The sequence below is a fragment of the Acartia tonsa genome, chromosome 10, assembly GCF_053477335.1.
Source record: "Acartia tonsa isolate MP-2025a chromosome 10, ASM5347733v1, whole genome shotgun sequence".
NCBI lineage: Eukaryota > Metazoa > Arthropoda > Copepoda > Calanoida > Acartiidae > Acartia > Acartia tonsa.
In genome coordinates, this window is record NC_137269.1 from 1817242 (window position 1) to 1832764 (window position 15523).

The following is a 15523-nucleotide window of genomic DNA, read 5'->3' on the forward strand; positions in this document are numbered from 1 at the left end:
TAAAATTAGCTGGGATCACACATTCTGAGATTTCTGAAAAGTAAAAAAATAAATCATTCACCTATTACTGTTAGTAAAAATATAAAAGGAAGGTTTATAAATGTTTTGGTAGGAAGTTACACTGCCCTCTAAAGAGAAATCGCCCCTAGAAAAAATCAATTTACCCCAATTTTTATACTTCTACTTTTAAAAACCTAGGATAAATAATGGCATATGTCAAATGTTTTGGGGGAGGGTACCACCACCCTGTTAAGAGAAATCACTCCTAGAAAAAATCAATTCTCCCCCATTTTTATACTATTTCTTTTAAAAAATAAAGTAGAAAATGGGCAGATGTCATTTATCACCCCCCCCCTTCCACAAAACCTTGATTCAATTGCCCCGCAGTATTTCAGAAAATAACAAATCAGATTCTATCCAATAAAAATCTAAACTTAATTTAAATGAATATATTTCAATAATTGCTGACACACACACACAGTAAAAAAACAATCTTTGGCCGTAAAAATGCCCAAATATTTATTACACAACAAAGTTAAAAAAAATAATACATTCAATTGTCATTTGTACACAGGTTTTTTTAATATACATGAGGGATTAATGGTTGGAATTTTATTTTAAGAAATGCAAATTTTTCATTTTAATACATCAGGTTTTATTATGAGTAAATAACTCTAATATTAAAGTTTAATAAGTTAATTTAGAGTATAATTAGGTTTTAATTTTAATGCAATCTAACAAAAATATTTGGTGAAAGTAAAATTATGAAAAGGATTATTAAATGGAGAATCAAATATTTGAATAAATTGCCATAAATGCTAAAAAAAACATTTCATAAAAAAGTTGAATGCTTTAAATATTCTTTAGTAAGCTTATAAATATAAACACTTAGGTAGTCATTGTATAAATACCTTTTTCATAATATCGATGAATACATAGATATGCTTAGTTATTAAATGAGAGATTAATATGAGATGATAAATGTGTATAAACCTTCTATGAATATTCTTACTACTGCATAGAACCTCAGTCTCTTGTATTTTCATTAATCTTGATTAAGTCATAGTTAGGTTTATGGCGATCATTTCTTTGTTTTTGGTGGGAACTGTCTTCTTTTTAGATGTTCATATATTTGTTTACTTTGATGTTGAAGGTCTTGCTGGGGCTGGGCCAAGGCAGAACCCTCCTTCAGAAGCTGCTGGGGTGTTGAGAGGGGTCGTCTGGCGTGAAGTTGATAACATTTTCACCTAAAAAATAAAACTAAATAATATGCAAATTGTGGTTAAAGCAATTGTAAATTTGTGTTAAAAAATTTGCATTTTTGACGTGCTTGGTGTAATTTTATCACCGTACTGGGCATAACCATAATGTTTTTTTAATTACCAATGTTGTATGTTTTATGTCGGTTACTTGAATTAACTGGTTGTGTGTACCGAAAGATCTCAGTAACTGCTGGCGTATGGCTATTCTTTTAATCCCCAAAAAGCACCCTCCAAGATACGATAACTTTTTGTTTAAAAAAAGAAGGTTTAAGGGAGGGTAAAACCCCTACCTCCCCCCTCCTATTTAAAAAAAATACTAGATGCCAAAAAATGCTCTTTTAATCGCATATTTCCATTTAATCTAAAATATGTGTGGAATTATATTATTTGTTTCACCACTATATCCTAAAACGCCTGGAAAAGTCCTTCCTCTACACGGTTAGGCCCTCAGATGTCAAAACTTTATTTTAGTGTTTGGCCAAAATGACTTAGCAATTGTATCTGTAAGTACGTCTAATAACACCCTTTGCTATTTTTAAAATCATAGAAAATTTTTTTTGCAAGAAAATTGCATAAATTCGCAACCTTTTTTAGAACCACTACATAACTCGAGTTTTAAAACTTTTTATATAAAATCCTTTTTACAAAAATATCAATAATTACTTAAAATTAAACCTGAAAGAAAAAAAATCTCATTACACGTGTTAATTTGCATGTTTTAGGTCTTTTTTTGAGGAAAGTATAACTTCCACATTTTTGACAATAATCATATTTTTTAACATTTCAAAGTAAAATATAATAAAACTTAAACGATTTTTCTTGAATTATCAGTTGAAAATTTCATCAAACATGCAATTTAAGTGATGAAAATTTAATAAAATCATTTTTTGAATGTTTAGAATTACCAATTTTCTACATTTAAAACAAAATGTTAACAAAATTTAAAAACATTCTAATATATAACTTTAAAAATCAATAACATTTTATAAAATGATGTTTTAAAAAATAAATCATTAAAAGGTATTAAAATGCATTTTAAGTTGCTTAAAATTAAAACGAGAATATCTTTTTACACTTTATTCTTTGTAATAGAGATTAATCGTCATTTGCTGAAAATAAAACATTTAATAAACTAATTGAATCTTTTTGTGACCATATTTAAAATTTTTAATTTTTACACTAAGGTGTTTTTTAATAAAAATCTTTGTTAATTTCTGTTTTACGACAAAAAAAGAAAGGGACTTTTTTACAATTTCTAGGTTATCTTATGCAATTTAAACTATATAATATGAAATAAATTTTAGTTGTCTTTCTTTTGAGCCACAAAACACTGTAAAATGTAACATATATGCAAAAATAACAATTTTTTTTAATGAATATTATAATATCCTTATATGACATTGCGTCAGAGCTTATTCTTTAGATCATATGTTCATGAAAAGTAGCCATAACTTGGAGGGTTGCGCTATTTATTAGAATATTAAATAAACTTGAATGGTAAAAATATTAGCATAACCTTTGTCAATTCAAATGCTTTAGGTATACGATTCGGAAAGTTAGTTAAAAAAGAGAGAACTTGCTGTGTATACTGTTGAAAGACTTTCAAAAATGCGAATTACAAAGCAATCCTAAAAGATCGGGCCGTAGGCGAGTCTTAGTTGATTGGGGGGTATGGGGGTTTTCTGATAGCAAATATTGCGTTATTGGTATACAAGGTAAAAACAACATTTTAAAGAAATTCTTTAAATAAAACCCAACGTGTATTGACAGTACAAACATCTTAATGCTAGCAGACATATGTTTATCAACATTTGCAGAAAGCTATTTCCACAAGAAAAATTATTCAGGTTTCTACTTCACAATTTTAAATATTTCTTTTTGATAAAATGTTTGACATATATCGTATAATCATTTACCAAAAAAAATATTTTGATAATTTAGATTTCAGAGAAGATTAATCCTTTCAAAAAACTAAGACGACATTTTACATCTTCTGTCATGACATTTTAGAAAAAATATAAAAAACCAAAATTTAGTATGAAAACTATTTTCATCGATTTTTCTGAAGGTATTATCGTATTCTGTGGCTTTATTATTATCATTTACTTATATCGAAAGTGCCAAACATTGTACCCTAACTTATTCATTTAATAAAAAACCAGCCGTGTCTAGTTATTCGAGTAATTTCTGGCTACTTAGAAGAAAATCAGCTAGGTACTTAAGATCTATTGCAAGTGTAAATATAAATGAATAGGGGAGGGTAAAAAGTTAATATTAAATTTTTAAAAAGGAACATTAGCATAGATATTAAAGAAAATGTTTCAAAAAGAAATTTTGTGCTGTATTAACAATCTACCTTATCCATGATAACATGATACCTGTTCTTCCAAAGCGTTTATTCTCTGATCCCTCAATACAACCTAGAAAATTATAATCAAGTTAACATTGCGTTGGTGTTTCATGTAGGAGAGGGAGGGAACATTGGGCTGTACATTACACTAGTCCCCATTTTTTTAAAATAACGTTTTCTTATTTGTTCGCTTAACAATAATGGGGACTTGTATTAAATTTTGATTGGTTGGTTCACTAAGTTGAGTGTCCAAACGCATCAACCACATATTATATCTAAAGAAGGGGTTATTTTGTGTATCATCATTGGGTATGCACATCAATTTATCGGCTGTCTTATCATCCCTGGTTTAATGTATTCCAGGACGGCCAAACTGGAGGAGGTTGGGGGGGGGGGGGGGGGGCCGGGGGGGGTAAGTAGTTTTGGGGAAGTCCGAAATTTTTAAAATTATATAACTATTGGTTTTAATTTGAATAAAATTGAATCCATCACCCTCCATATATCCAGTTTATTCCCAAGTTGGGTGTTTCTTAGATATTCAGCAACCCCCCAAAAAATTAATAGAGGTAAATTTACGAAACACATTTAACATAATTTTCTAAGCTTTCTGTTTTTACAAATTAGGTATTTTTTACATTGAATTCACAAAATTCCCCTTCCCCAGTTAAATTACTACATAGGTATATACTTCTTAAGTCTTGTAAAAAAATTATTTAAAGAGTAAATTCACAACTTTCTGAAAAGAACACTCAAAAGATTGAATTTCTAAGGTGAATTCTTAAAAAAATTTTGCCCTAATAAAATCAGTGAGGCAAACTAAAAATTTAGAGGGGATAATTTTGCCTCACTAAAATTTTAGTGAGGCAAAAGTTTTTTTAAGAATTCACCTCTGACAAAAAAAAACAGTTATAGGCATCATAAAAACTTCCTCCCCTCCAATTTTTCATTTATTTAACCTTCTATCTAAAGAGTAACATTTTACTGTGAGTTAGAAAACTGAAGAAGTTTAGGGTAAGAATAATGTTAATAATAATACTAATTCAATTTTAAAAGCTTGGAGAGGCATTTGACTGTAAATTATACTGGTATCAAATAATTTTAAACGTTCTCTTATTATATTTGTTGGCTTAAAAACAAATTCCAAATCTTATGTTTGGTTTACACTATCAGCGTCTGAACTTTTCATTTCATACATTAATTTACCGTCCATTGTCTTATCCATTAGGATCTCTGATTATGTAGACTCAAATATTTGTCTAATAGTTATTTCAGGTTTTGATGTTGCTATAAACTTATTTTATTTTCAAGCACACAGTGACTAGACTAAGATTTAATCAATCTAAATGTATCCTGAGTGAAGAAACGCTTATACAACTGTTATTGTGTATTGAAAACTTTTATTTTACAACATTTTTATGACGAGGTAAACATTAAACAAATAAATAAAGGATAAACGTTACTTTCCCTTAAAGTGTTATCTAGACCCCCCCCCGCTAACATTTTTAAAAAATACTACCTTTCGGGGTCAATACATGCGGTGTCATAACCCTGCGGGGCTAACCACGCACCAATATAACCTAAACTGACCTTAAGTGATATACGAACAAAAAAAAATTTTCGCGTTAAAAATCTAAATTCATTTTTCGACCCAGAAAATATACAATAAATAACGATTCTTACAAAATTATAGAAGCCTCTGCAATATGCAGGGACAAGGGAAGGCTATTCTGGCAAACAATGCTTTAGAGCTGATTTCATAGATTTCCAGTTTAAACTAGATGATGAGATTAAGCAACTTTTGGCAGAATTTGACAAGAATCTAAAGCATTATTTTGTCAGTTTTTGCTTAATCTATAATACAAAGTAGAACGATGTCTGTCCGTCTGTCTGTCCGTCTGTCCGTCTGTCCGTCTGAAGCTTAAGATCTCGGTAACCGCTGAACCGAATGGGCTCTACTCTTCAGGGAATGTACTTATTGGTCCTGCGGTGGTTTTAAGCTATTTTCTTGGGGGGTGGGACACCCCTAACCCCCCAAAAACAAAAAAATCCCCCCCCATTTTTTTTTTTTTTTTTTTTTTTTTTTTTTTTACAAATTTTACGAATTCTATGAATTTTACGAATTTTACGAATTTTACGAATTTTACGAAATTTACGAAATTTACGAATTTTACGAATTTCGCGAATTTAATCGCAAAATGTTTTCCTGCTGGGTAGGTGCGAAAATTTGTGATCCGTTCTGCTGGGTAAGTAATAGAAGATGTAATTATACCTCTTGGGGCAAAGCCCCTAGAGGCTAGGGGCGAAGCCACTAGTTTACTATAAGCCATTCAAAAATGATTTTCAGAGACTAGTACTATGTTCATTTTTGAGGTAAATGAACAGAAGGTAACCTTTTTACTTTATTTAGATATTTTATCTAAATCATAGACTACTCGTAAATTATAGGTTAAATAGTGAATATAATTTATTGAAAATCCAAACAGTGGATAGCTGTAATACTTTGAAACATATTTCAGATTGTTTAAACATTTATCCCATCTAAAAATTAAAAAGAAAAAAAGTTTTTGCGACACCTAGCAATAAAGTTTTGAACTATATAACTATGCTTTTCCAAATCAAACATTTTATAATTTTTGTTGTGGTTTAATTTTGTATTTCTCGACAACATCTTGCCCCTAATTGCGAAACAAGTTGGAAGGAAGTTTACAGAATTTAAAATATGGGTAATTTCTCCCAAAGTGCCTAGTGGAGCACAGAATCCTCCTTTCCCTACCATTAATTTTAAAACAAACTGTAAACGATCAAAAGGGCGGGAGTGCTTTAGGTATAGCATTAAGGAAACCAGCAGATATAATTTAAATATGGGGGGGGGGGGGGGGGGAATCAGTGCTTCATAGGCAACTTTGTTGTAAGGCACCAATATATGTTTTTTTATGTTTATTTTAAATTAAGTTGATCGTCAAATAGATTTAGTATTGTATGATTTATGGTTATTATTTTTTAAAAGCAAAGCTTTTCCATGATTAGGGTCGGTCCGTGCGTCCATCTGTACGTCCATCCGTTACAGTTAGCTTTGTTTGTTAATTTAAAAAGGTTAGAATTGTCCTATCCATTTCAAGCTTTACATGCTAATTCCCATAGCAGTTAGGTACGATTTAGAAAGAGCAGCAACTCTATAATCGTTACTAGAAAGTCCGTATGTTCATTTAAAACAAGCTGATTTTTTACTTTTTTTACAACAAATTTTTGTATGTTAAAATTATCCTTGTATCTAATTTTTTGAATTCTGATTCGTATTACAACAAAATACATAAGCAAAGCATCTCTAAAATCAAGTCCTAAAAACGTCAGTATGTTCTAAAACCGTAACATGTATTTTATCAGTTTTGCAACAAATTTACTTACAATTTTGTAAAGACATATGCATTAATATTCAGTTTATTCAGTTCTGACACTGTTAATGTCCATTTGTCTTTCCATTTCAGAGCTTCGCTTTTGTGAATGTTGTCATCCTTGTTTTAATAAGAAATGAACAATGAATTTTATTTTTAACTTTAAAGTAAGATTTTTTTAGTTATTGAATCAATTTGAAATTTATGCCTAAACTTGCTCTAAGGGGTTAATTGTGGTGTTTAAAAATGAGTCGAAGTAAAAATTTGTCAAAATATTTTTTTTTTGTCTTTAAACAGTTACAAATTTTATGGATAAGAAAAAAATTTTAAGATTTTAATTTTAGGAAATATTTAAAAATATTTTTTTAATCTCCCTACATCTGACTTGTTTAGTAAGATGTTTTTATGAATCCGTCTGCTATATTATTATGTAATAGTGTACAATATTCTCATGAGGTTTAGTGAATTACCCTTATGAATACCCTTATGTATTATACTAAGAGCCCTTTTTTGTAATAGTTGCACCATTCATAACATTACATACTTGGTGAGGTTTCGTGATAAATTGGCATGAATTTAATAGAATTGTTTGTCAGACAGACATTCCCTTGTCCCTGGCAATATGGAAATATTTTTTTTTTTTTGCGTTTGTCCTATGCCTTAAAGGAAACCTGCAGGAAAAACACCGCACAAACGGCTAAAAGACTGGTACGTACAAGTAGAACAAAAACACCAGGCCTTTGATATTTTTCCAGCACTCATGTAAGAAATGCCCATAAAGTAATCACCTAACCCAATATAACCTAACCTAACCTAAAATAAGCTGTCAAAAGCCATTTTCAAAACACGACGAATCGCCCCTTAAGGGGCGTTGCCACGTAAGGGACTATTCCCGAAATTTCAATATTTTTTAGACGAGCTAAAAGCTCATTTTTGGCACACAGTTGGGGTATTGGGTCTACTTGTGGCAGTCGTTCAGAAGAAAAAGCGCTGTAATTCCCGCAGGCTTCCTTTGAGGCATAGGACAAACGCAGAAAAATTAATATTTTCATATTACAGAGGCTTCTATAATTTTGCTAGAATCGTTATTTAAAGTAAATAGTAATACCTACCTGAGTTTTTAGATTATATAATTGTTTTTGTTGTACTGTGTACATCTCTTTTAAAGATTCATCATTCTCCCCCTCTGCATCTTTCCTACCATCAAACCTAAACAAGAATGAGAACACATTGTAATACTCATGCCAAGCTTTAAATCGGTAAGTAACTTCCAAAGGAATTGTGGTCAGCTTGTTATGTAGAATAGAATACTATCAGCTGTGCGCGAATGTAGCATTAATTACAATCAGCTGTGCGCAAAGCTTACCAATCTAAGATTGACCAAACAATTAGTACAACCAATCTTCGTGTGCATCTGAATCCTAACTTTAGAGAATTAAGGATATGAGCTACCCGCTACGTACCAACAGACATACCCTAATTATAGAAAAGATTCGCCTCTTCGCTTTAAAAGTAGACAAACACGATAGAAAAAGATTATATGAATCGTTTAACTTAGAGAAATCTTTCTAAGTTATCCTATAATCAATCCAATCAATTTATACAGTTCAAAGCATTGGTCACCAGCTATTCACCGAATAGGTGTCAAAGGGTAATAAAAGTAGAAGGCAGGCCTTGACAATTTTAATATTAAGGGGGTTGTACAGTACACCCCCCCCCCCCTCCCTAACGCACGGCACTAGTCTAAAGTTCGCCTTTTAATCACTAGCGGCTACGCCTCTAGAGGCCTCTGGTGGCACATTAAATATTTTTTTTTATTTCAAATATGTCTATGTTGCGTTGAACTCTCTTCGTAAAATCGAGAAACGTAATTTTTTGTGATTTCTCTTGGGAGGGTGGTGGTATCCTCCCCCCAAAATAGTTATAAACCTTCCCGGGACCTATGAGAAGCTACCCTGTTAAGGAGAAACCGATCGATTCAGCGGTTAGCGAGATCCTTCGGTATAGACAAACAGATAGACATCCTGTTACTTTATTATAGAGTGTACATTAGGGTACAAAGGGCTATAAAGAAATCTTCTTGTAAATACTTTATCAAATTGTCAGATGGAAAGGTAGAAAATACAAACAGAACAAACAAAGAAGTTTTCTAAACTTTCTCCACTCATTATAATTTTGTATTTCGTAATTGGGTGAGGGAATGGAACATTAATTTATCATAAATTGTCCTATCTTTTACTTCCTGATTATTATTATATTTGGACAGTTATATAACACTAGCCGCTACGCCCCTAAAGGCCTCTAGAGCGATTGAGGCGGGGGGAGTTAAATTTGATGACAATTTTCTTTTAGATTTTATTTTAGATTTAAGAAAAAAAATTTTGGGGGGACAATTATTTTTTTGAGAAGGAGTTTTTTCTTATCTTAAGTTAAAAAAAATTAATTAAAATTTTTTTGGGGGAATTTTTCTAGGGTCGTTTTTTTTGGGAGGGTGGTGGTACCCTCCCCAAAAATAGTTATAAACCTTCCCAGGACCTATGAAAAGCTATTCTGTAAAGGAGAACCCGATCGGTTCAGCGGTAAGCGAGATCCTTCGGTACAGACAAACAGACAGACAAATAGACAAACAAACAGACAGACAGGCATCCTGTTACTTTGTTATGAGGATTAATTAGTTTTCTTTCATATGATCATTGACCTACAAGATTCAAAAGAATCCTTTTTCAAACAAATACAATCTTTTTAATTAAAAAAATATTTTGTAGAGTCACTAACAATACATTAAATTGGAATAGTCCCTTTCGTTTCAACGCCCCTTCAGGGGCGATTCGACGTATTTTTTAAATGGCTTTTGATAGGTTATTTTAGGTTAGGTTATATTGGGTTAGGTGATTGCCCTACAGGGTTAAGCAATTGGCCCCGCAGAGTTAGAGCCCTCCGCAGGGGCTAGAAATAGGAGAAAAGCTTCTGTGAAAAAAACGAAGAATCGCCCCTTAAGGAGCGTTGCCACGAAAGGGACTATACCCCATTAAATGAAACTTTTTTCGTATTTAAAAATGAATAAACAGTACACCTAGCAACCAGGGGCTCTGTATTCGATGTGGGTTGAGGAAGGGGGGGGGGGAACCAACCCAAGAAATAAATTTCTAAATAAATAAACTAAAATCAACAAAAGAACTATATGAAGCTTTTTTTCTATAAAAGATAACACAATTTTTACACTGGTTAGCGAAGAAAACTTAAAGGACAAATAAAAATTTTAAAAAATTACCTATGGAATACTGGAAAAAATGCAAAACTTTTATACGCTTACAAAACTAAGAAAGGTTGTATATTGTAGAACAAGTTTTGCGTTTTTTGAACAAGGGCATTAATACGAGATTGCAAAAATTGACAATAAAAAATATTATTCAATTTGGAATAAAAACATTCACAGTAATTATGATCTAAACATTCTTATTTACTTCAAAAAAGCTCAAACAAAAAAGTTGCTGTAACTTAAATGAATTTGCAATTTAACTAAAATGTTGCAAAATATTTTTGAAAACAATAAAGAATTATCTTTTTTTTTAATTAATTGTTTATACTCCAATTAACTCTTATTTTTTAGTTCCATAACTAAATCTTTGTTAAGGTATAAACTTTACTTGTTGTCAAATGCGTAGGTTTTCTATATCCAAAATGTATCAACTCTCCATACGTCCGTCCGGTTTTATTATTATATGTATACATATATGGAAGTTTAGAAACGTAATGATTTTAGACCTTCATTTGTAATTTCCAATATTTCTTCTATCTATTTTTACACAAAACTTTTTTTGATAGAATTGTCAAATGAACTTTATTTTGAAAAAAAAGATTCAAAGTCTATAAGGTACAATGTGAAGCGAATCATGTATATGTATAATAATCTTAAGTTTAACTGTTTTGTGACAGATTTATATCAGTGTCCAAGCTTTTAAATTAGGTTCATTTTTTGTTAAATCAAAAGCCCAGCATTTTATATTTGTTCACGTTTATTTGTTTAATGGTTTAGCTTTACTTTTGTAGATGCTGTCATCCTTGTTAATTTTTTACAAAACTATAATATTTTATTTATGGAAAGCATAATTAAATTTTTTATTGATAAACAAAATAAAAATAAGTTATGGATAGTCACGTTCACTAATTAACAGAGGTGAGAAAACAAAGAAAAAGAAATGATTGATATAGAGATAAAAATGTACATATTATAAAACGGAAAGACAAACAAAACAAGAATATGGAGTTTTGTTTGTACAGACTATTGGGGTAATGGTATAGTCCCTATCATAGCAACGTCCTTTTCGTTTCGTTCCGTCGTATTTTCAAATTATATTTTCCGTATTTTAGCCCCTGCGGGAGCTCTAACACTGCGGGGCAATCACCTAACCCAACCTAACCTAACCTAAAATAACCTATCAAAAGCTACTGTAAAAATACGAAGAAACGCCTCTTGAGGGGCTATACCCGACTACTGTGTTTATACCTGGATGTTAAAGATTTGACAGAATTTGAACCAGAAATCAGGGAAGTTTTGTAGATTTCAAAGGAATCAGAAACATTCTTCTTTGGATTTCCTTCAACCCACTTCTTTTGAACACTCTAAAAAATAAACAGATAATAAAATATATTCATTATTTTCTAAAAGGGAAGTTGCATGTACTATTTTTAGCACTAGCGGCTGCGACCCTATTATAAAGAGGAGGTTTTGATTTTGTAAGAATTAATGCTTACACTTCTTAATGTTTAATGTGGTATTGTAACATCACCCCTATTTCTCAACATATGCTGATTTGCCCTAAAGTGGTCAATGGGTCTAAAAACGTTTTGCTTTAAGATAAGCCTATAACACTCATGTGAATTATCATGTGGTATTTGCCTGACTTAACAATGAAAGCATTGCACCATGCATATCATGTGATAAAGTAATCCCATTTACTTTACTAGCGGCTTCGCCCCAAGAGGTTTGATCAACCTTAATTTTCGTATTTTAGATTTAAAAGAAAGATTTATTGGATCTGCTGCAGTTCACGGTAAAATATTGCTGGTAAGCAATATTTCCAAAAATCTATGAATTTTAAAGGCTGCTAGCTGCCAAACAGCTGATCGTACAGAACATATCCGCACACCATTTTAAGCGGCATAAGAAGGCTTACAAATAATCTGGAATAGCCAATATCCAATTATGCACAGGGAAAGCTTCACTGAAGAAAAACGAGTAAAATAGGTCTTATCAGCAGTCTGTCTTATGTAACAACCGAGAAAATCATACTCTTCCATAGTGTGCGAACAGTCAGAGAAAGGTGATTGTAGAGTAGCTTCGCTACTAAATAGTGTTTACCTGAAATTTTGTTTCCATATTCATTGAAGTTTTTAAATCTTTTGAGTTTAGCTTCGAGACATCGTGGTTGGGTTTCTAAAATAAATATATCCTTATAATAGTTTGTAATGGCCTTTCCATTAAACAATGCACTGGGTGTCTCTAAACAATGTCTAATCAAAGAAGTAAAAAAGGTTTATATCAAAACTAATTGTCTAGCTTCCATAAAATAGATAAATCAACCCAATAAAACATTTCAGTAAATATCAGAATCTTTTTTTTCTATGGGCAATTTATCTTGACAGGCTGCCAAGGTGATGATACCCTCTCCAAAACTAGTTAAAAACCATATCAGGACCTATTTGAAGCTACACTTCAAAGGAAAATCATATTGGTTCATGATTTAGCAAGACTTGTGAGTTTCATGTATAGGAATGAGATACTAGTAAATATTTAATAGTACTTCATTATTAGGTTGGTAGTTTTTACATTATTAAATTACCCCCATAAAAATTTTTACCCCGGAGTAAATTTTCAGGGGGGGTAATCCCCCCCCCCCCCAAACATATTATAGGGAGGGTATTTAACAACCCCTCATCAGACTTCAGGGGGGTAATCCCCCCCCCCCCAAGCAAATTTTTACATTATTTTTACCTCCCCCCCCCCTAAATAAAAAGCTTGGACGTCCTTGGGGGAGTTTCTATTCTCCTATGGCACTTTCGAGAAATTGCACCATTTTCATTCTTCATTTAGGAAATAAATTTCTATTCCAATGGTATTACCAGGTATAGTAATATTTTAATATTTATAATATTTTCTTCCCATGAATGAATTTTATGACCCAAATTATTTTTAATTTTTCTTATTTAAAAAGCACAATAGCATTCGTTGTGTAAGTTATTTTTGTTTAGATTATTCATGTTAAACAAAAATAATTAGATTTTTATTGTTCAAATTTGCATTTACTCCATGCTTATGTAAGTTTAAATGTTTATTATGAAAAGTGAGAGTTTTAAAATACTGCATTTTACGATTTTTAAGTTGAATATTTGTATTCTGTTCTGTAAAAAAAATACGTCAAATTTATTTCTGGTGCTTTTTAATAAGGACGTATAATCCTTTTGTAAAAGTAACAGTATGGTTGTGACTTTTTATTTGTCTGTAGCTTAGTATCTCGCTGGACCAAAATGGTTAGGTAAATTTTACAGTGAAACTTTGAGTATAGTCCCTTTTGTGGCAACGGACCTTAAGGGGCAATTCTTCGTAATTTTCACAGTAGCTTTTCTCCTATTTCAGGCCCCTTCGGGGAACTCAAACCCTGCGGGGTCAATTGCCTAATCCTATGGGGCAATAACATAACCCAATATAACCTAACCTAACATAAAATAACCTATAAGAAGCCACATAGGCGTCCAAGGGGGGGGGGGGGTAATGGGGCGATTACCCCCCCCCCAAACGATTTTGGGGGTGCCGTAGGCACTAAGAGATATAAGTTTTCCGGAATTTTAATGTAGGGAGTAGATTTGAAATCTGCATCAAATTTTAAGGATTTTTTATAAAATTCGTTTTTTGTAAAATTCTTTATCTAAAAGCGAAAATACATTTTAAGTTAATTAATTTTGACCAATAGGATAGGTGGATTTTAAACTACCTGCGCTCTAATTGGTTGAATGATGTACGACATCCAATCAGAGCGCAGATTTTTTAAATCCACCAATCACAGATGCCAAAATTAATTAACTTAATTTGTATTTTCGCTTTTAGGTAAAGAATTATACAAAAAACGAATTTTATAAAAAATCCTTAAAATTTGATGCAGATTTCAAATCTACTCCCTACATTACAATTCCGGAAAACTTATATCTCTTAGTAGGCACCCCAAAATTTTTTTCATTTTACCCCCCCCATTCAAAATTTACCCCTACCCTGGGGGTGCCGTAGGCACCCCCAACCATTTAGGAGGGGGTATTTACCCCCCCCAAAATAAAAAATCTCTAATAAAAAAAATTTTTGCGCGCTTCGCGCGCATTTATAATACTATAAATTTAATAAAATTTAAATTACCCCCCCAAAAAATTTTACCCCGGGGGTAAATTTTGGGGGGGGTAAACTAAATTTACCCCTGCCAACAGATTTCAGGGGGGGTAATTACCCCCCCAAGCAAATTTTACCCCCGGGGTAAAAATTTTGGGGGGGGTAAAAAAAATTTGCGGTGCGCTTCGCGCGCCATTTTACCCCCCCCCCCCCCCAAACACGAATTACCCCCCCCCTAAAAAATTTTTACCCCCCCCAAAATTAAAAGGTTGGACGCCCCTGAGAAGCCATTAAAAAAATACGACGAATCGTCCCTTAATGTGCGTTGCCACGAAAGGGACTATTCCCGATATTTCTTATGTATCTTGGAAAGGATTTAGGTTCAATGAGAGGAGGGGGAGGAGAAAATATCTCCACAATCCCAATCGACATTAGAAAAAAACTACCAGTCCCCTACTACAAAAAAAAATATGCTACCCCCCCCCCCTTCCCCCCAACGCCTTCTCTAGTGCAGCTAGAGGTCTCTAGGGGCGTAGCCGCCAAAATTTATATATCTACCTGATAAGCATTCTCCCCAAAATGTCTGTGGTCTATTTGAGGACACGGAGCGGTTTCCCCTCTTTCACATATTGGCCTAAAACAAAAGAATTAAAAGCTATTATTAAAAAATAGTAAGGATTTTCTCACTAAACACTGAACCGATTATTTCTTCATTTTAGGAAAAATCACTTGGGTCTTGGGGTGGTTTTAGATTTTTTTATTTGATTCTATGGGTGGTTTTAGACTATTTTTCTGCTAGCTCTCTACATTCGAATACAGAACTACTTCAAGCTCCTCGATCGAGTCGATAGTATTTTAATAAAGTAACAGGATGTCTGTTTGTACCGAATGATCTCACAAACCACTGAACCGATATGGTTCACCCCTAAAAAAATACCCTCCCCCAAAAATTTTTTTTTTTTAAATCTAAAGTTAAGTATTTCTGTTTAATACTATAATAATATAAGGGGAGGGGGGGGGGGGGGGGTTGTCAAATTCAAGTTGTTACACTTCCCCCCCCCCCCCCCCCGATCCCCCCGACAAAATTATTGTTCTTAACTTTTTCTTTTCAAATCAAAACTATAAAAAATGGGTGATCCAATTC

At 32.4% G+C, this 15523-nt stretch overlaps 1 protein-coding gene across 4 annotated transcripts in view; it reads right to left on the bottom strand.

Annotated features, from left to right (window-relative positions):
- Positions 1–434: 434 nt before the first annotated feature.
- The window catches only part of LOC145330872 (coronin-1A-like), a 58539-nt gene continuing 43450 nt past the window's right edge, over positions 435–15523 (bottom strand). For 3 of the 4 annotated variants that reach the window (XM_080175536.1, XM_080175537.1, XM_080175535.1), the window contains 6 exons: positions 14938–15013; positions 12367–12441; positions 11512–11627; positions 8117–8213; positions 3641–3682; positions 435–1247 (listed from right to left, as the gene is read on the bottom strand). In XM_080175536.1, coding sequence (XP_080031662.1) covers positions 1137–1247; positions 3641–3682; positions 8117–8213; positions 11512–11627; positions 12367–12441; positions 14938–15013 — 517 coding nt within the window. In that variant the 3' untranslated portion in view covers positions 435–1136. Of the gene's footprint in view, positions 1248–3618; positions 3683–8116; positions 8214–11511; positions 11628–12366; positions 12442–14937; positions 15014–15523 lie in introns of all 4 variants that reach the window. The other variant, XM_080175538.1, reaches the window with a different exon arrangement.